At 41.2% G+C, this 22,786-nt stretch overlaps 1 protein-coding gene across 1 annotated transcript; it reads left to right on the forward strand.

Annotated features, from left to right (window-relative positions):
- Window positions 1-530: 530 nt before the first annotated feature.
- LOC132999590 (growth/differentiation factor 11-like) lies at window positions 531-18,712 on the forward strand. The gene is made up of 3 exons (XM_061069288.1): window positions 531-945; window positions 15,140-15,513; window positions 18,332-18,712. The coding sequence occupies exons 1-3, from the start codon at window positions 531-533 to the stop codon at window positions 18,710-18,712; spliced, it is 1,170 nt and encodes a 389-aa protein (XP_060925271.1).
- The last annotated feature ends 4,074 nt before the right edge of the window (window positions 18,713-22,786 follow it).

Below are 22,786 nucleotides of genomic sequence, written 5' to 3' on the forward strand. Positions count from 1 at the left end.
CCTCTTGACTTGGTGACAGACCTAAAAGCCTTTTGTTGCAATCTTAGCCAATGGAGGCGGATTACGACACCGGGCAGCTGAGATATATAAAGAGCCCCTTTTTGACCGCACTTGCACATTCTTCAGTGACACTTCTGAACATTCACACACCTCCACGGACTAAATTGTACAGGAGACCCACAAAACAGCCATTATAGAGCCTATATCCTGCTACATGTGAGCAGGCTGTGCATGCATCAGACAGATCATTAGTTCACTTTCAATCCACACAGCCTGTACCGAGAAACACTGGAACGCACTTTTCTTTCTTTTTTTGGGAGAATTTATTGCAAAGGCTTCTGCTGCACAAAAAACAGCAACTTTGGGCTGACCGTGTTGGATTAGACGCATGTCACTGGTTCCCTGCCTTGGGTAGGATAAGGCAAGGAACGGCGCACGTCCGAGAGAGAGGATATAACAGGATCAAGGGAGTAAAAAGAGAGCAGAGAAATAAAATAAAAAGTTGCGTTGCCTGGTGTCCGCGCATCGTCATGCCGAGGTACAACTTCTTGCTGTGCTTGATGGTGCTCATCTCCTTGGGACAGTCGGGGAGCGACGAGCCCAATCTGCTGCTGCCTCCTGCCAGCGAGACGCCCACGGATGCCGGGCTGCCGCTGCTGGACGAGGACGCCGGTTCCCACGAGTGCTCCGCATGCGTGTGGAGGGAGCAGAGCAAAGTGCTGAGGCTGGAGACCATCAAGTCCCAGATCCTGAGCAAGCTGCGTCTGAAGCATGCGCCCAACATCAGCCGGGAGGTGGTGAACCAGCTGCTGCCCAAGGCGCCTCCGCTCCAGCAGCTCCTGGACCACCACGACTTCCAGGGGGACGCGTCGTCCCAGGATGAGTTTATGGAGGAGGATGAGTACCACGCCACCACGGAGTCCGTGATCACCATGGCCTCTGAGCGTGAGTAGTTGTTTACAACCCCCCCAGCAATATTGTCTCCAAATGCGTCGTGTGCGTAATTGTGGAACAGATAGGTTCAAGTGACCCAGGGCCTGCTGCGTGGACAGAGGAGTCAAGTCAGTGAGACAACATACTTTTTCACATTGAGATCGGTGGTGGGTCCACTATGTGTGTTTGACTGATAACATTAGACAAATGGCTCTGGTCAGCTGTTGGCCACGGCTGTCAAAATAGGGATTAAGCGTGGAGCTGATAAATCAATACTCAGCAGCCAGAGCCTCATCAGCCTGAGACAGACAGCTCCAATATGGCCTGATGAACTTTTGTTTTCATGATGATGAGGATGCTGATGGAGATCTGAGTCCTTAGTATTCAGCTGCTTGTTCACCATCCTGCTGTCATGTCCAAACTTTTCTAGCCTTCCAGGTCATATTTTTGGTGCCAAACGTGTGACAGAGCATCAAGTGCATTATTAATGCTAATGCAGCATTTGGCACTTGCATCACTTTTAGCCTTTACGTCCTGCTTTGCATAAAAGCCCCTAAATTCTGGAGTTATGATCATGCCGTGCATGAGGCCTGCGATTATTGCCCCCTGACAATTTGCTTGCCCTCTCATTTCCCATAAATCCACAGATAAACCGCAGGCCGGGGCCCTTGGAGACGTTTTATAAAATTACTGTTGAACCCTGGCAGCTGTGCTCTATCGCTCTTTTATAGGAGCCTCTACCGGTTTCCCTGCTGTTCATCGCAGTGAGAAAAAGTGTGTCCAAAAAGCTGCTATTGTTCCCCTCATGCAGCAGCCCCCCACGGCTGCACTTGCCTTTTAAATGCGAAGTTTATAGGCGCAGCTCGCGTTTTTTCCACCACGAGTACACAAAGACAGAGAATCACTTAGTGTCGAGGGGAGTGTGTGACCTTTTCCTGCAGAATTGCGGGGTTCAACAACATTTACACACGTAATATATTCTGCACAAGGCGGAGGAAACACACTCCAAATCATCTGTTTGTTCTCCCTTTACTCCATGATTGAACAAAGATATAGTCCTGATATCTATCCATCTATCTATCTATCTATCTATCTATCTATCTATCTATCTATCTATCTATCTATCTATCTATCTATCTATCTATCTATCTATCTATCTATCTATCTATCTATCTATCTATCTATCTATCTATCGTTAGATTTAGTGGTAAATAGTTATGATCTTGATTATTTTTACTTGCCACTCTCTTAGTGTCATTTGTTATGGAACTAGTTGGATTTCCATGCTAAGTAGTGGGTATATATATATAAGCATACCATCTATATAACTATATATTTTGAATGCATTGGTCTGGGTGCATTTTAATATCTTGTCGTTAAATGATGCTATCACCCTCCTGCGACCTGTCTCTGTGACTACAACCGAAAACAACATCAGTGGACATTTGTAACTGCCGGGGTAAAGGTCATCTGAATCATTTTTGTCCCTGCACACTTTTAAATAGTTAGGATTTTTTATGATTTTTTACATAACACCTGCAAAACTGTCCTTGCAAAACCTTGTTGACAACTTAAGAATCAAATCCATTGTAACACTGTTTCCTTCCTATCTATCTATCTATCTATCTATCTATCTATCTATCTATCTATCTATCTATCTATCTATCTATCTATCTATCTATCTATCTATCTATCTATCTATCTATCTATCTATCTATCTATCTATCTATCTATCTATCTATCTATCTATCTATCTATCACGTACACAAACACTCAGTGTGTACCTGATTCATGCTGACAACAGAGATTTTCTGTAATAACTTGTTGTGATCTCTCAGATGAGCACATCAGCCCCATAATGGATTATTCCATCTGCACCTGTAAATTTATACAAGATGAAACTCACACATCAGCTGTACAGTACACACACACAAACACACAAACACACACACACACACACACACACACACACACACACACACACACACACACACAAACACACACACACACACACACAAACACATACACATACACACATACACACTCACATGCACATACCCTCTCAAGCCAGAGGAAAGGTATTGCATTGTGGATGATGCTGGCTTAGTGCATGTTTCTGTGGAGGTAATGACTGACTTTACTGCTTTATCTGTAATGTTACAGCATTTCCTTTCTTGTTCTGTATATCATCTGTACAATACACACACACACACACATCATCACAACCTCACCCCGCCCACACATTCCTCCCCGTTAGCCTTCCTCTCTCTCCCTTTTTCCCTCTCTCCTTTTTCTCCGGTACTCATGGAAGAGTTGAGAGAATGAGTGCATCTCTTTTTCGCCTGTGGCGCCTTGGTGATCCCACAGGATTAAAAGTGCCTTTTTCTGTCTCTCTGATAGAAGGAGGACTTCAAACACTATTCCCTGCGCACCTCGAACCCAATCACCCTTTCACGGTCGTGCACACTGCCTTTGATGGGCCATGTGGGTTCACACAGTACATACTGAACTGGACCTGTGCCAGAGTTGCTTCTTAGTATTCACTCAAGGTACGTGGGTGCCGCAGTGGGGGTTGAGAGGGTCCATGCTTCTTGGTCTCTAATTACTATGAAATTTCATGGAAAAGTACAGCTATTTATACCATAGTGCAGCACTTTATGTTCTAAAACATCTCCCTGCATACAGTGCGTTGTGTAGGTACCCGCTTCGATTGCTGTTCACACATACAAATGGCTCAATTTACTAGCTCAGTATATAAGGGTCATTTTCGAGAACAGAACAGGGGATGAGGGTGTACAGTTTATTAACTAATCTGTTTGAATGAACATATAAATGCAAATCTGTGGAGTCTGTACGTGTTCATGTATGTGTGTCGTTGTGGCGAGCGTGTGTTTTGGAGCTTGGTTTTGTTTTGCCAGAGGTGGGGTGAGGATTGGACCCCACTAGTCTCCCATTTGTCACCTTTCCAAGACGTTTCGACCAGACCTTCCTCTGCCGTCAGTGACCTTCTCCTCCTCTCTGTCTCTCAGTCGCTCTCTGTTTGTTTTGATGCTGACTGACCGCACACTTTTTTAACTTCAAGAGGCCAATTAGATACAGTTGATAACTGTTGTCCTGGAGCGTATGAGAAGTAGGATTCAAAGAAACTGTGGCACCTCTGTTGACTTGGATTACTGCCTTTGTGGTTGTGTCATCACTTCTCTTGCATGGAGGTTACAAGTTGTTCATGAGCAGCTTATTGTGTATTCTACTGTGGGATATGTTTTTGCCATGACAGTAATTCTGAGTTTGTCCAGTAGCAGAGAATCCAGCAGAGAGCAGCACTGGCTTACCCTCTTTTGAATTTCATTCCTGAAAATGGACACATCAGTGTAGCCACAATGTGGGAAATCTGTGACTGCTTGGAGAAACACTTCAAACTGAGGTTTACACATAAAGAAGATCACATTTGAAACATTTTTTGTGGCTCAGCTCTCTCGAAACCTCTGTAACTTACGTTTTTTTACCCACATTTTGTCTTGTCCACGTGACTATGTGTAGGCCATAACAAACTGCTATACTGGTAAGATTATGTAATTCTGCAAAGATAAGCCACATTCACTTCAAGCAGAGGCTTACACAACTCTGGAGTAAATAAAATGAACGCATGTAATGGTTTGAATGTACACATTTCCACATGTGCACACTCGTGTAGATGCCAAAGGATGCTCTCTCTCTCTCTCTCTCTCTCTCTCTCTCTCTCTCTCTCTCTCTCTCTCTCTCTCTCTCTCTCTCTCTCTCTCTCTCTCTCTCTCTCTCTCTCTCTCTTTCTCTCACACACACACCCACACACATGCACACACACACTCACACACACACTCCAGAGAAAAGTTCTCCTATTGACAAAAAGGGTCACAGAGTTCACAGCTATGTGATATATTGGAAGAGGAGACTATTAACCTCATCGGGTCTCTTTCTTTGGCAGCAAAGACGAACCGGTAGTAACTTGAACACTTATCCCCCACACACACAAACACACACACACACACACACACGCTCACTCACACACCCATCTACTAACCACTCCCACAAAAAAACAAGTCTTTTATAGTGTTGACCCTATAAAAGGGTCATTTCCTGAAGGTGCAGGAACCATAAAAATTAAGAGGGAGAGCGCTAAAAGGACAGAGCAGCAAAGTCGGACTGTCTTCAACTCACTGGCCAGTGTTTGCTAGAATGACTATGTGAGGCTTTTATAGATTTATTTATTCCATGGAGGTCTCAGTTTGACGATGACACCTGTTCTCCCTGTGTAGTTGCAAGCATCAGTCGAGGGAAAGATCAACTTTGGTGTTGAATTGTTTGGACACCAGGGTACGACTGGTTTGTTTAAATAGGAGTAAAATCTTAAGGAAGAAAGGTCTACAGGACTGTAGAAATTGCACAACATACTGTCAACTTTATGGCTAATAAAATTTCAAAGGGACTAAAGTCTATTAATACAGGGACAAAATTTCCCCAGGACCTCAGGAATCTCACTCCTTCCACCCTCCGTCCCTTATTCCCACGCTCCCGTGTACCGATCCCTGCAGCCGGCCTGTTCTTTTGGCATTTGGGAATATGTTGCTTTGGAACTTAATGCATGCTTTTACCAAAAATACAACCCTGAGAAGTTTGGAGGAGGGATGCAAGACTGCTTGAAATGTCGGTCAGTGGACGTGGCCGTGCAGGAATAATTTGATTCCTGCTTTCTCTGTCACTGCGTGTATCTGCTGATGAGCTCCTCATTGCTTCTGTAAAGGATGTCAAAGAGTGTGATTGAGTTAGGTGCGCTGCGGCTCATGCTGCCGGTATGAAGGGGGAGGCTTAGAAGGAAGAACGCAGGGACCGCAGGGAGCAACAAGCAGCCCAGTTCTATCCTAAAGGGACAGAAATCATGGAAGGGTTTTATAGGTACAATTAAAAAGACCTGAAACAGATGTTATGTTTCACTAATAAAGGAAATAATTACTTCAGGCCAGTAATTAAGCCCTGTGTAGGGACATGAGTAAGGAGGAGGAGGAGGAGGAGGAGGCGCAGGAGGAGGGGAGTGAAAGATAAAATGGAGATCATTGAAGGGATTATTGTTGATGGATGCGTTCAGGCTTTGTGTGGTTGTGTGCAAGGAGCTGCTGAGGATCCGTTTATGGAAGAGTCCATTAAATCCAAGATGCGTTTAAGCAAAGGAAATGCTGCATGAGCATAATGTTGGATCCCATGAGAGAGCCACTGTGTTAGAAAGAGGCACAATTAGCAGTGGATTAGCTCATGATTATCTACATGAAAATTTAATTAGCCTATTTTCCGTGCAAAGGAGAGCAGCTTCTCACTAGATTTATCACCTGTGGTTGTATTTTCTGCCTGCTGTACCCACATCACTCCAGGAAGTTCATTATGAAAATGCACAGTCCAAGTGATTTCTTTAGGGACAAGAGCAGGGTTTGATTTATATAATGTACAAGAACAGATGGATCAAGAGAAGCTCATAAAGGGGGAACGATAGATACTTTCATGTTGCATAGAAAGTATCACAAAGTGGGTACACTGACTTTGTCTTTAGAGAAAAACTCTGTCATAGCTCAGGCTCCGACAGATTTGTGTTCTTCAGGGATTTTTTTAGTTGCTGATTTATGTTCAATCAGAAACACAGACAGAAATATGACACGTTTTTGAGCATTTAAAGTGATGAAACCAATCAATATTATTATGAGTTTGTGTTCAAGCAGTGTGAGTGTTTCAGGTTGAGCAACATCAATACATCAATACTGATCACCTCTCACACATGACATACTAAACAGCTTATGGCTACAGCTCATGAGATGTGAAAGACAAATAATACAAAAGGAAAAACACAAATATAGAAGGATGCAGGATGGTAGTTTGGTGTGTATAATTGACTCGATGTGTTGAGTGACCACCTGCTTTAGTCATTGTCTTTTGTATCCTGGAGTTTTGCTGCAGCCACATGGAGCCTAATAACTCAGTGGTGCCTCTCCATGTTGAGTTTGGATTGAACAGTTACCACAGGGCCTGAAGATGTAAGTTATGACAAAAGACCGAGAGAATTAGCTTTGGGGAATTCAGACTCTGTATAAGGCACATTAAAGCAGATCAAATAGATAAATGTGGGCGTCATCTGCATAACTGTGAAAGGGAATCCGTTGTTTGTACTATTTTGCTTGTAAAGTATCAAAAGTTGGGTACAATGGCAATAGCTTGAGTGGCATGGGGGCATAATTCTCAAATTAGTTTCCAGTTGTGAGATCTCCAGCAAAACACAATTGTCTGTGTTCATGACTGGGAAAGTTGTAAGGAATCACGTCCTGGTCAGTCTTCATGGACCAAGCCACTGGACCTCTAAGACAGCCTGTGAACTGTGAAGAAATATAATGTGTTTGTGAGTCAGTAGCTTTTAAGGACTCAGTAGTAAATTGATAAAACATGATAAAATTATACTGTTTGCAGTTTAGCAAATTGTCATAAAATGACAAAAAAGTGACACGTTGCTATCTATCTATGTCATATCCATCTTGATCCATTTAGCAAACCTGTCTAGTCTCAGCTTTAATCTTGCGGTGATTTTCTCTGTATAAAGACCTTTTTTATCTTGTTTATTACATGGATTTGGGGGCAGTGGCCTCAACCAGGAAACTTTAAACATTCAATTTGTTGTGGTTTTATCCTATAAATATACAACTTGAAAATAACCATTGATAAAGATACTGATCATGTCTCATTATAGAGGAACAAGATCTCAGAGGTTTAACTGAGTAGACTGAGTATCAACAACCAAAGTTTGTTATCCAGTGTTTATATATCATGTGTTGTTGTAGTTAACTTGTATCGTGTTATAATGTTTAACAAGCATACCTGATCAATTCAGAACAATCTCTCCTTTAGAATTTCTTTCACGAAAAAAACTTTGTTAATGGGGTTTACTTTACAAATTATAAGAGAAGTCAGGATCCATCATTTGCTGCTATTGAAATTAAAACCTTCTCGTTATTAACAAAGTTAAACAATAATTACTTTATGAGCAGCAAAAACATAATATAGGTCCCATGAAATAACTGAAACAGTTACTTGCTCTTTACTTTATTTACTCTCATAGAACTCATAAATGCTCTCTTCTAAAATAATCTTAGCTCAGATTTGGGGCAACAAAATGTTTGTCATCATAATCATGCACATGACACACATGACCATATTACCAGAGGACTATAATCCCATAAAAACTCTCAGTAAATGCAATGAACAAATCAGCAGTTGGATGTGCTTGAACTTTCTTGAATGAAACAAAGATGAAACTGAATTTGTCATTTATGGAGAAGAACAATCAAGGGTCAGCAGTCAGTAGGTTCTGTCGCCAGAGTCAAAACTAAACATGGAGAAGCAGCATTCAGCTCCTGTGCTCCACATATCTGGAGCAAACTCCCAGAGAACTGTAGATCTGCTGCATCTCTTCATTCTTTAACATCAAGGCTTTGTTTCTTTAGTAGTATTCAGTGTACCTCTGAACTAAGTCCCCTGACTCATTGACGGACTCATGTCTTCTGTCGAGCTGTTACACTAATGAACTGGGAAAAATGGCAGCTGAAACCATTATTATTGTCTCAAACTGATGATAAAATCAAAACTGTTCTAATCATCAAGCAGGTTCATGTCACACACTGATTCATTTTTATGCACTGATTTCTTTGGCAACAATTGTCGACAGTGCTTCAGCTTGATGGAAGCAGAGCAGGTGTAGACTGTGGGTCTACACATTGTTCTTCATTTTTATAAAGTTAATCAATAGATGAATTGTGCAATCCAGTTATCTCAGAGAAAAATGGTCAGTTGAAGACAAAGCATATTATCACCAGCTGCGTGAGTTTCTATCACTTTGTCCTTTTTATCATTTATAGAAATGAGAAAAGGTTTACTGGCTGTACAAGTGACGTGTGAGTTGAAACACACACTGACATTTTATCACGGTGCATTTTGGGTAACTTGATTAAAAGTAAAAATATAGATGGATACATTTGCAGCACATCATTGGACCATGAAAGAGATCACAATATAAACAACATTAAGCAGAGGTTTCACTTTTATTGCAATTAATTTAATCCTAGTTAACACAGCTTGTTCCATACATGAATAGAGTTGCATTGTCTTTCTTTTTCCCTCCAAAAGCATCATGTGGATATCATTCACAAGGTGATGAAGAGCTTTTGGAACTGATGGTCTTTAACTTTAAGAAATCACTTGTTTTAAGTTGTTTCAATCTGTTATGTTTCCTTTAAAATAACTTGATTGTAATGCTGAATTCAGATGAGTTCTAAAAAAAAATGTGATTGTGCAGCAGCAAATGAGTCAGAACCCAGAGATCTGCTTTTGTGAAATAAGTGAAAAGTTTGGGGTTGTAACTTTTGGAGGCAGAGCAGAGCATTGTCCTCTGACATTAACGTCTTGCATGTATGTGTGGATGCACACGAACACAGGCGCTGAGACCTCAGCATGCTTCCTGCTGTCCAGCTGTCCACCTTATTGCAGTTCACTGCACGCTCACTCTTTTCACGCTCTGTCCCCGTCCTGCTGGAGGTGTTCCACAGACGTTCCCCTTATAATACCTCATATATAACCCCAAACACACTAAAACCAATGAGCTTTGAGTCTATTTGCTGATGTCAGTCAGTTTGGAGCTTGTGTGCGTGTTTATGTGCAGTTGCATGTTTCCGTTGTGTGTGTGTGTGTGTGTGTGTGTGTGTGTGTGTGTGTGTGTGTGTGTGTGTGTGTGTGTGTGTGTGTGTGTGTGTGTATGTGTGTGTGTGTGTGTGTGTGTGTGTGTGTGTGTGTGTGTGTGTGTGTGTGTGTGTGTGTGAGTGAGGATGTGTATGTGTGTGTTCGCTGAACTAGAACAGGGAGCATTAGGAGGTGTCTTTTGTTGCTCCTGGGGGGCTACTGTGCTCAGTCCTAATAGGAGTCTTGTGCCTGCCGTTGTCCCAGGGGACAGCTTCTGAATGAGGGGGTCTAACTTCACACACCCCCCCGTCCAAACCCAGCTCGAGCCTGGCCTCCCCCACTACCCTCTCCCGTCCCTTGGGAGTGGCCGAGGGACAAAGAGGGAGTGGGGCTGGGGTGGGATGGGATGTTTGAGGGGGTGCACTGTGGCCCCTGTCTTATTAGAAGGGTCGTGAACGTGTCACGATGATTAATATGCCGAGGTGCGTGGGGATACCCTAGAGTCACATTTATTCAACATGAAGGCTCCCAAACACACACTCACCACAAAATGGCACATTTGCATTTCCCATTAAGAAAAGAAAATATAGATATATATATGCAAATGTAACTCCTATCTAGGTTTATACCATTATGCATTATCCATTTGGACATTAACAATAGATGACCATTTCTCTCCCCACCCCACTTTAGCTGGCTTTTTACACCTGATTGGCATATGTTACAACACATGTATACAACACATGCACACGACTGTCGAACAAGAGTTTGGATTTTCTTTTAAATGTGCACCGTCATGAAATCTTTTTTCTCTCATAAAAAGTGAGCTAGATTCAGGTTGTGAAGTTGAAAACATCTGTGGCAAACGATAGTTAATCTGTTAAATCGTGACAACCAATCAGTCATCAGTCACTGCCAAGCAAATTCATCATCCAGTAGTTTTTTTTTTGTTGCCAGATCTTTGAGAAAGAAAGTTAAAACTAACATTGGCAAAAGGTTCTAACACAGTAAAGACAATTCTTTTCGTATTTTCACCAACAATTTAATCTTGTTGAGATTGTGTTATCGAGTGGAGAGATTACATCACAGTATATATAGTGACGTTGCTCTTTGTTATGAGCTCTATCGGTTCCGTATGTGCGTTTTCCATCTATAATTTGCTCAATAAAGAGTCTGCTATTTTTTTTATCACATAATATAAAATTTTCAGACCCTTTCTGGTAACTTCTGACCTATATCATATAACTTCTATAACTTATTCACTCCATCTGTTTTCAACAGTTTAACTAAAAACATTCAACTAAAAAACTGCCTCCGGATGCATCAAAGCGGACAGATGGCACTGTGAATAAACCCTTATATCGTATATATGTTTCCCTTTACATGCATGTATAGGAGGCTGTGAGCTAACTACTGGGACACAGGTACCCAGGGAATCCACCAGATGTTTGATAGGCTCACCTGCAGGCCTGCTGGGTGTTGGCAGTAAAATTCATGCGCCGCATATGCTGCAATTATACCGCAGGGAAATAAGCTGCTGTAATAATGAAGCAGGCTGGAAACACGCTGAGGAAAAGCAAACAAGCCTGTTTCTTCTTGGAAAAAACACATCACACTCCACAGCTCGCCTGGTTTTTACTTGTTTTCTCACTTCTTAGTGTAAAGGGGCCAGATTCTCTCATTATCTGCGCGGCCGAGGAGAAAGGTTCCATTGCTCCAGTAGGTGGGGCTCAACACAAAACTGGAATTTCTGTCCTTACTGCAGGATTGAAATCAGAGTGTTACTGCAAAGAGCTATAACTAAAGCAATTGTTCAGGAAATTAAGTTATAAAAACTGCAGCTCCAGCTAAAATTATGACCTCTTCCAACATTAGCGTGTTATTGGAGCTGGAGCGATTGTTAGCTAAGGTAGGAGGATTAAATATCCCGTCAGTTTTCTGATCTTTACAAGCTCGCCTTTGCACAAGTGCAGAGCGCTGCCAAGATGTGGGCTGTAATAAAGCTGCAGGCATTTGTCCTCCACGCTTTGCCGCTTACTTGTGCACTTACAAGGATTCATAAAGACATAAATTGATTTTGCCTATCAATGCACTCATTGTTTAACATGACATAGCTCATATGTTGTGCAGGTGTGTTTAATAACCAGGGATCACGGCACACGGGCCCTGCTTCTCAGATTACTCCTCCTCAAAAAAACCTCTGCTCGAGACGTTGAACTCAGCAGCGTTTGCTGGATTGTCTCCTCTTTTTTCTCCTTTTTTTTCTCCGCCAAAGCAATGAGAATAGTTTGCAGAGGAAGAGCCGTGTGTATCTGTCCCCATCTGCTGCCATTCAAAACAACAAAACAAAAAGTAGTAATAACAAGTAAACCCCAAGCAAACTGCAGAATCATTCATTGCCAGTTTTGTGCTGATGAGCGAACACAACACCGCCCACGTTAATTGCTGTGACCCCAGCAACCCACCAAAAGGAACATTGACATATTGTTTGTCCAGCGTGAGACACTGTATAATTTACACTCACTAATGACTGTCCCTGGAAAATACAGGCTGAAGGACCACGTCTGTCCCCGGCTTGGCCCGTATTCAACGTTCGCCCTGGACTCTTCTAATGGATAGTCCATCTGTACCTCGGTGAATTCATATCCCTCAATGCATGACCATAATTCAATTATAACACTTGTTTAGTGTAAAAAGAAAACAACTTGGTGCAGTGTTACGTCCTGGTCAACTGAGGCTCGATAAACAGTCCACCATTGGCTGGAGAATCTCCTCCCTAATCAAAACAAAAACAAACTGTGGCTGATTCAGTGCTGTTGTGTCTCTGAGATTTCAAATGATTCTCTGGTGAAAAGCTGTGTTGTGAAGAAAGACATATTACCATTGCCATAAGGTCGACCTTGACCTTCAAACTCAATCTGGCTATTAGGGCCTGCCCCTCCCCAGCACCCCTGAGATGTAAAGAGGCTGACGGTTTTGACCCCTGATCCCATTTCTTAACTAGGCTGAGGTGCCAAATAACCTTTTGACCCAGGAAGCATTTGCAGGTTGCCTGAGCAACCTCAGATTTAGCAGTGATTGACAGGTCGGTGCAGTTTAGTTTTTTTTCTCTTATTTCTTCAAACGATGGAGCAACAACACTCCTCTTCTAGATAAAAAACAGAACACAGACATTTATTTGCTCAAATCTGGAGTTGGAATATGTCAAATATGCTCATAGAAAATGGGTAGATTGAATATTCTTTTGTACTCAGTTGGCAAATTATTATGCCAGATAGACGCAGAATAAATTTCCCTTAATAAATGAACGCTTTACATGGAAATTAATGTATGAATGCAATGGATGGGTGTCATTATATCAGAGTGAGGTCTATGTAAATGAACCAAGTGCAGATTTGACATGTGGTGCACATCACAGAAAGACCAGCTCCGAGGATCATGACAGGAATAAATCTGCCGATATGAGGGGACGCCTTGTGCTCTTTGACATAACCCATAATCCCCAAATATATTTGTTAGGAGGGGCCACTAAAAAACTTCAGATGTTTTAATTTTGGAGAGTTGCAATGTGGAGGTAGAGACCATTTCATTACGATTGACCCAGGGGAATCTAAGGTTACCATCTGGCTACTGGCCACCATTACTGATCCTTGTTTTAATATGCAAATGTATCTGTTTTTCAACCCGGATGTTATCACAAATGTAACCTGACTGAATCGAACAACAGCACCATGTGCACATGAGATAACGGATTGCTCACATGCATATAAACACAGTTGGTAGGTTAACAAGAATAAAGGTTAAGGTTTAGGTTCTACTGTTTAACAACATCATGGAGGGAGAGAAATACTTCTTTATTGATGATATCTTCTGTGTTTGAACTAGATTCTTTTTTGTGAGATAAATGGAATCAAACTTGAAGAATATGTGAAGTTTTTCAAATCCATAACTAGAATGGCACTCACTAGAGCGCACACCTCCGCTAAAGCCGCTCCAAATGGTACTAGCTCATAGATTTCAGAAATATGCCTGAATATTTGATCAATCGCTCTGCATTCTTGCATTCAACCCACTTTCTCGCAATGTAATAGAAATTAATTGTGGATCTGCCTCTATGTCGACGCTCCAACTTCCATCCTTCCACCAAGTTTCATGGAAATCTGAGAAATGCTTTTTGCCTGACAAACAAACGGAAAGGGGTGAAAGTACCATCTCCTTGGCCGAGGTATGTTATGTTCATCACAGAAGAAGAAACTTGGGATTACATCTGGAAAACAACTGCTATCCCATTGTTGCGCTACAAACTTTGCACACCACTCCTCAATTCATCCATTTGAGTCACACACAATAAGTGTGATCGCGTGTCAGTGACGTGTGGAGCTGTGGTGGTCTCTGATTTTATGATCAGTGTGTGGAGCACGTACACATCTTGTGAAGTCGAACAGTCCAAATAACTGCAGCTGTGCCCTCTGCCTCCCGAACAGTCACAACTCTGTTCACGGCTCCATTTAAACTTTCTACTCTGTCATAAAAACTACAGTGTTTTCAGTCCGGATTGTTTCTCATCATTTTAATGGTGTGAAACCCTGAAGTTTACCTGCTTTCTGCTTTAATCCATCAGCAGCTCGACATTACTGTGGGAAGATTTGACTCCTACAAAAATCACAAAGACGTCTTGTTTTACAATTAATTATAATTAAAATATCTACCTTGACCACTGATTCTCATTTCATGCAGAGTGTGGCTCTGACATTTGCACATTAGTTGTGGTTCAAAGAAGAAGCTCAGTAACTAAAAATGTATCTTTGCTGTCCAAAGAATATATGAGTGTGATGACTGAAAGGAGAAATGCTAAGAGACATTTTTAAGTCTGTGTGAGTTAATTATTATATATCTGAATGCCTCAATTCATTCTCCTCGAGTGAGATCAGAAGTGATGTGGGTTGTCCTTTTCAGCTTTTAAGCATGTTTCAGTCAGATCTTATCACAGTCACTATGTGGCTGTATTGACTGAGATTATATTTTCATTCCCATTTAAAGGTTCTGATTTGTTGTTTGTGATACTTAGTATTGGACTCTGGTGCACAAGCAGTGATGAGTGCAATGCTTCCAGAATAGGAGCGAATCTCAGCTTGTGGGTAATGATGCCGGTGCAGGTACAGTCAACATGAGTAAACAGATACACCCTGCTGAATAAGGTCAGCACCACTTATGAACACATTAATGCAATGTGTTCATTAAGTAATGTTCTGTTGGTGGTATAGAATTTGATTATTAAAGGGTTGTGTTGTGTTTTTATGAGAGATGGGAAATCACATGTCTCAAAAGAAGAAGAAACATTAAATATGAAACAGGGAAGATGAAGTTGAAGTATCAATTGAATGATGATTTTCTCAGGGACATAAGTATACAGTAAACTTCGTATACATCACAAATGTAACTGTGACCTGTGTTTTTTCCACAGCCGAGCCACTGGTGCAGGTGAACGGGAAGCCGAGCTGCTGCTTCTTCAAGTTCAGCCCCAAGCTGATGTTCACCAAGGTGCTGAAGGCCCAGCTGTGGGTTTACCTGCGGCCGCTGCAGCAGACCTCCACCGTCTACCTGCAAATCCTCCGGCTGAAGCCTGTCACGGAGCAGGGCAGCCGCCACATCCGCATCCGCTCCCTGAAGATAGAGCTCAACTCCAGAGTGGGCCACTGGCAGAGCATTGACTTTAAGCACGTGTTGCAGAACTGGTTCAAACAGCCGCACACCAACTGGGGAATTGACATCAACGCCTTCGACGAGAGCGGCAATGATCTGGCAGTCACCTCGCTGAGACCCGGGGAGGAGGGGCTGGTAAGGACCATCAGACCTGTCCCTTGGGTAGGGTGGGGGGGTATATAAAATCCTAACCATCCATCTGCTGAGTGGAGTGTTGGCCTGTTCAATAAACAGGCGACCAGCACTCTGTAGGTTATTTCTTTTTCATTTTATGAAAACATTGACTATACAATCTTCACAGCAGAAAATCCAGGTAGAATAGAACAAATGTTTTCTAACTTTACTCATAGACTGTTTATAAAAAGCTCTGCACACAATGTCAGGCAAACAAACTATGTAACATAGTGACAGTATATTGTAGAATTGTTTGAGGAGGACTCACAAATGATATAATTCTGAAGTAGCTCCATAGCCACAGGCCAAGCAATGGCAAGAATGGGCACTACACTAGTATTAATGTTGAACCTCATATAATTTGAATTGAACATATATACTATATGGGAAGTTTATAGACCAGTCGTGTGTTATAGACCCACCCCTTGTTTTCCCCTTGTTACCATCAAACGGACGTGACCAATCTATATTTACTTCAGTCCAGTGAAAACACAGCTGCTTTGTTTGAATCAATGTTCATCACCACATCCCATCTTCAGATCAGAGGAGACACAGTACACTGATTCACATATTTTAGAAGTCGCATTTTTATATAATATATTTAAAATATTGATTAAATCTCTTGTATTGAAAGTCAATGCTGAAAGGTTTGAAGGTTTTCTCTTCAGGCTGCAGTGCGTTTTGCCCTGTGTTGAGAGGATACCTCTTGAGTCCTAAAATGTAAAAAACATAAATCACTTGCCTTGGCCTACATATTTGCTTTGGTTCTCTTTTTCCACGATGAAGTGCTGCCTTTACGTCTAATGTAATGGATGGGGCTGCACGGATGAGTTCAAACTTCAGTCTCAAAGCAAAACCACCCGTGAACCATTAAACTAGTTAGAAATCCCAGAGTAGCTTCGGCTGACAGTTACATACTACATCGATGTTGAATTATGTAGGCCAGTCATCCCAGTTAAGCAACACCAAATATTTACCAAGTGGTCATTTGGGTCAGATCTTCACAACACATATCAGAGGTCAGCTCTGGTGTCTTGGCCAGTGAATCACTGCTTGGAGCACAGAGTGTGCACAGTGTGCAATATTATTCTTGAGCGGGATAAAAAGGAAGAGATCAAAAACACAAGGCAAGTGCACAAAAATAAAACAAAACACAACAAGCAAGGAAAGAGTCTAACTCTGCTTCTCCGTGATCCTCTGGGTCTTTTTTTTATCTACAACAAAAGCCCTAAAGGCCAAGCTGACATGGTCTCCCCCCAACGGCCTTTCAGCTTATTTCCTCTTTTGAATGCGTCACAAAAAACTGTGCTCGAGCCCAGCTGGAATCACTGTGGGGACAGGAAGGCTTTGTAAAACAAACATGATGGAGTAAAATATTTGATCCGTTTGCTTTGCCCACGGGTCAAGGTTATGTTAGACTGCAGATGACCTCCAGGGTCATGGATCAAACCAAGCACTCAGAGTCAGCTATCAGTGTCAGGAGAGACCAGTTTCTTCTCAGTGCTCATTGAACCTGCTCCCACGGCACATTGTGCTCCTACATTAAAAATCACAAATTAAGTTTTGTAGCCTCATGAAAAATGATAGTGAATTTAAAGCAGTTTCAACCTTTTGTCTGTTTCACTTCCAACAGCTTTGTTTGGTTCAAACTGGGTTGTAACGATCAGTAATGCATTATATTATTATAAAACCACTGTTTGTTTACTGACATCAAGCACTCTATCAACTGAGAGGCTGATGGAAAACTGTAAACACTTATCGTGTCACTGTTCTGTGTTGCATTGTCATGGTTACTCCTAAGATCAGATCCTGGCTTGGACTCGGCTGAGCTATAAAATGAGATGAAAGGTTCAACTTTGGGTCTAGTTTCGTTAACTCTGGTCTCAGGAATATGGATATGTTTTTATATAATCTATAATTGATTATGAATAATCACTCTTATTATTAATACTTGGTGTGAAACATCAGTGTTGTTCATTACCTGGTATTATAGAAAACCAGTCATATGTGCTATTCATGAACAGGATATAAAATGACTGAATCTGAAAAGTAGTTGATATTGTAAAATGTATTTAATCATTCTCCCTAACCAAGCCATAGTTAATCATATATGTTATTATTACTTAGTACTTAAAACTGGAAAAGGCTTGAGTTTAACAGCAGTTGTTTTTTAAATGTATTTTAATCGTGCAGGGAGAGATGAGGAAACTTCCTCTGTTTCTTTGGTAAAGTTAGCCGACTTTGATAGATGCTATTCTGACTCGAATGTCTTGACAGGTTGAGTGACGAGCATGCGATGATTTGTTGATTGATTTTGTGATATAACTACAACATAACGTAACATATGTTGTCTTCCTCACGGTGCATTCAGAAAGTACTCAGACCCCTTCACTTTATTCATGTTTTATTTTGAAGCCTTGTGCTTCAATTGTTTTGATACATTTTCCCTCATTAATCTAAACTATGTTTTTTGCACATTTATTTATAGAGTAAAAATAATACACACAAAACAAGTTAATACAGTATTCAGACACAACTCAGTACTTAGTTGAAACTCCTTTGAGTCTTGATGCGACTTGCTTTACCGACCTGGATTTGGAGATGTTCTGTCATTTGTTCTAATTTATCTAGCTTCGGTAGACAGAATTTTTGAAAAACATCAAAAATTTGTTGTCACTAGTTGTTTATTCCATAGGTGATGTGTGAGCCACGTCTCTGGTGCTGTTCTTTTATAACCACCTCTTTCTTTTCGCCCTGCCCCTTCTCCCCCTGATTCCAGCAGCCGTTCCTGGAAGTGAAGGTTCTCGAGACGACCAAGCGTTCTCGCAGAAACCTTGGCCTGGATTGCGACGAGCACTCCACCGAGTCTCGCTGCTGTCGCTACCCGCTGACTGTGGATTTCGAGGCGTTCGGCTGGGACTGGATCATTGCCCCCAAACGCTACAAAGCCAACTACTGCTCCGGCCAATGCGAGTACATGTTCATGCAGAAATACCCACACACCCACCTGGTGCAGCACGCTAACCCCCGCGGCTCGGCAGGGCCCTGCTGTACCCCGACCAAGATGTCCCCCATTAACATGCTCTACTTCAATGACAAGCAGCAGATTATCCATGGCAAGATCCCAGGGATGGTGGTGGATAGATGTGGCTGCTCTTAGGCTGCGGGGCGAACGCACACTTGTGTACAGCCACCATTGCATCGAACCACCCAAAACCCTTACGGAGCTCTCCCCCGGCACCAGAACCCACCCCTCGGCACCAGATTTCACAAAAACATCCTACTGGGTCTTCATCTTTCTAGTGATTAAACTGATTCTAAATGTAAAAAAAAAAAAAAAAAAAAGTTATAAATGACATGTGAATTAAAAAGGGACTGAGTGATGGAAATACAGAACATGATGAATAATTTAAAGAGGTTGAAGTTGAGGAGCAGCTTCAGAAAAATGGTAAATGAGACAAAACTATGTTATAGAGTATGTGTTAGTTTTGTTGGGGTGGGGGGTTAAAGAGTTTGTTTGTTTGTTTGTTTGTGTTTTTTTTTTCATGGCATCTTTGTGAAATGTCCAGGTTAGTGAGTTGAAATGACACAGGAGACTTGAGCATTTACAATATTATTTTAAAAGCAGTTTCTGTCCTGAGGGGATGTTTTACGTTTACGTACAGGTGAGATTTGATCGTCAAAAGAGTTGGCAAGGGCATGATCAGAATTCTTTTCACAATCCATCACTTTACCATTAGAAATACTCTTTGTGCAAAATCCAATATTTTGTTTAGACATGTTTAGAGATGTGCTCCAGGGATGTGAAGCGTTGAGGAGATCCAAAACCAAACCTATGCCCTCTCTCATTCTCGTCCATCTACAAAACCTTTTCCCACTTACATTTGTCTTTTTGTTTTATAAGTGGATGAAGTCGGTGTAGCCATTTCTGCCGCTCTACATTCAGATTTTGAGGTTGGACTTGCACACTAAAGTATGACACATAACTATAATGTAGATGCACTATGAAGTTGTTCTGGGAGATGAGGAAGAAAAAGTAGGAGGAGAAGGAGGGGGAGTCCAGCAGGATGACGAGAACCTGACAGTGTTTATTTCTTTCTTCCAGGTAACAAAGAAAATTTACTTCAACTCCTTCATTTTTTTTACATTAGATGTTTAAAACAGTAGTAAATGCACTGTCTTGTAACTTGAAGAGGCCAGGGACCGAGCATGTAATACAGATACTAAATCGACAGCTAAACATAACCTGTAATGAAACACAATGTTATTGAGCATCACTACAGTATGATAAGTGTTTTGACTACATGTTGACACACAAATATTTACAGCAGCGTTCAAAACTGTGTTAGAATACACTGTTAAGTCCCTTTTTCTCAATGTTAGTTTCAGAAAAAGAAAAATCCTTTACCTGCAGTACTGAGTTACATCAAGAGAATGTAACTCAACCGCTGACTTAAGTTTAGAGAACACATTTGCATTGTGAAATGCCCCCAGCCTCAGCTATACCATCATCGTCATCACCACCATCATCATCATGGAGAATATGTTTTTAGTGCTTGAAAACAGTGTAGATTAGTATGCTTGAAGTCTGTCTTTGTCTCCTGGATGTCAAAGCAAAGATATCCTTTTGTTGTAAACGAAAGCACTATGCTGTTGGATAAAGGAAGAGCCTTCTGACATTATATATAAATTATATATGTATATATTAAAAAAGGAGTAGAAATACCTTTTTGGGGGCACTCTACCTTGCCAACAATAAATTTTGCACTATGGGACGTTCATGGCGTTAGGAGTTAAAGTGTTGTTTGTGTTTTACCAAGCACAAGAGAGCTTGTACAGAATAGGATTTTAAAAAAGCTATTCAAGCTTTGGTGATAAACCATAAAGTAGAGAGGTTATCACTTCTTTTTGATACCATCACGCTTTCCTGACTTTTGTCTGAAGCGGGGGCCTGTCCATACACTCACACACTTCTTCTATCCAATCTGGAACCTGGACGAACCGAACCAGCGGCCTTAAAGGCCTCCTCGCCCGCTGTGGGCGATAAGTCATGTGTGTAATAAGTGTCTGGATCGATGAACATAGAATGCTTTAACTGGAAATGGCCCGCCCACCAACTTTAATCTGTTACCATGTTAGAGAGACAACGTTATTTTGACTTAAACAACGTGTTGACTGTTTCGCATAGACATGTTTTTGCCTTTGTGTGTATATTAAGGGAAAGAAGCCCATACGAGAATGTGGGAAGAGTATCCAGGGATTGTTAGCCAAAGTAGAGGATGACATGTTGTGTGCTGTAACTTTTGTGATCACAGGAATATGCTAGAACATTTCAAAGGGAGAGAAAACGCTGGTTTAGGGGCAGTGGTTGGAAATAATTCAACAGGTCAATTGTCTATTTATTAATATGAATTACAATGCATTTCAAAGTCTGTCTACCTCACTTTCGCCTTCTAAAAAGAAAACCTTGCTTTTCAAAATTTGTCAATGATTAATCTGTGCAAACATTAAACCCATAAAATACCCACCTCCCCCCCTCCCCAAAAAGTGTAGACGAAAACCACAGGGTCCCCTTGCTCTCAGGTTCAGATTGAGTTATTGACAGAGTGACTGATGGTAGCGGCTCTGGTAATGTGTGGTCAAAATAAACCATAATAATAATAATGATAATAATGACAATAATAATAGTTGTGCCCACATCTATGGCTTAACAATGGTTAAAGCTGTTGAGAAGTTGCGTTTTGAATTGTAGTGTGTGTATACTGGTATGTGTGAGAGTGTTTTTCATATAAATATATGAGAGTAAGAAATCTCTATGTAAATACCTACCCAAATGTTGACATTTATGATGTTTTGGACAGGTTCACCGCTTCTGATGTTTTTTCACTTTACCCCCCTTCATTCCTCCGTTCTTTGTGTACCTAAAAAATTCACCCCAACATTGTAGTTTAATGGTTGTGCATATGAATAACTGTTCAATTGTTATTTTTGCCTTTTGTTGTTTATTTACTGTCATCTTTCTTTTGTACAATAAATCATTTATTTAGCTTATGGGAGTTTTTTTCTGCTTTTTGATTCTTTTGTGTGATGCTCCTTAAATTGTAGCACGAGCACAGAATCGTAAAGTCGGTAAAGGGACTCAGTCACTGAGACACTATCAAGTACTAATATTTACTAAGATCAGTTCACATATGACTGCAACATTATAAAAGTGTTTATAATATGATAGAAATCATGAGTTACAGATCCTTAGTAAAAGATTGAGTTTGGAAATGTAGACGTGCAATAGAATAAGATTCACAGTTCCAAATTACTTCAGAGGGACTTACATGTTATGTAACTTTATATCAGTTATTATTGCATCAAGACTTTAAAGTTGAATGTCACTCTATAGCGCTGTCATACATGACACAATTTATGCATATATATATATCAAATTACACAACATTTTCTCATGATAGGTTTGAACTAAATGATGAAATTATTCCTACATCTGTGAATACTAAGATTTAGTGTATGCACTTATTTTTTTGTGTAGTCCCCTGAAACTGTGATTAGTGGTATTAATATTGTACCAGGCCTTACTACTGGCATATTTGTCAATTTTTTCAATCATTATTTTGTAGAATACAATTTAACAACATGCAATCTGTGTGTCCACACTGAGCCACTGGAATGAGTCTATGAAACACACAGGCACTTAACATTAAGTGTGAGCTGACTTGTGCACACACACGCACACACACTGAAGCTACCAGTGGCTTTAGTGAGTCCTAGTACGTCATAGCGGGCAGCAGAGGTGGCAGGAAGCAGATTCACCGCGAGGCTAATTGGTGAAAGAGAGTGTTCAGAGGACAACGGTTTAGTGTTGGGGCTTGGGTCGCCATTATTTGGATTTCATACGAGATCCAGCCTGACCCAATTAATATGCCACCTGATAGGAGGGCCTCTCATCAACCTAATTTAGAGAATCAATAGGGGACAAATGAGAGTGAGAACGAAGCTCTTTACGGATGCAAACAGACAAAGACCACCCAGTACAAGCGCGAGGAGACTCATGCCAGCAATGACATAAACCTTTTGACAAATCCTCACTTGACATAAACAAACATTCACAGAGTTCCCTGCCCCTCAAGTGCATCATTGTGCCGTACACATCATCAGTCATACCCACCCTATATAGACAAGGGAGGACATTGATGGATGTTTTTATTGTTTTAGCACATACGGAGAA

The sequence above is a fragment of the Limanda limanda genome, chromosome 4 (assembly GCF_963576545.1).
Source record: "Limanda limanda chromosome 4, fLimLim1.1, whole genome shotgun sequence".
Taxonomy (NCBI): Eukaryota; Metazoa; Chordata; class Actinopteri; order Pleuronectiformes; family Pleuronectidae; genus Limanda; species Limanda limanda.

Coding starts and splice junctions, on each gene's coding strand:
- LOC132999590 (XM_061069288.1), top strand. CDS start 531: ATGCCGAGGTACAACTTCTTGCTGTGCTTGATGGTGCTCATCTCCTTG. Junction 946..15,139: donor GATCACCATGGCCTCTGAGC/GTGAGTAGTTGT, acceptor TTTTTTCCACAG/CCGAGCCACTGGTGCAGGTG. Junction 15,514..18,331: donor GACCCGGGGAGGAGGGGCTG/GTAAGGACCATC, acceptor CCCTGATTCCAG/CAGCCGTTCCTGGAAGTGAA.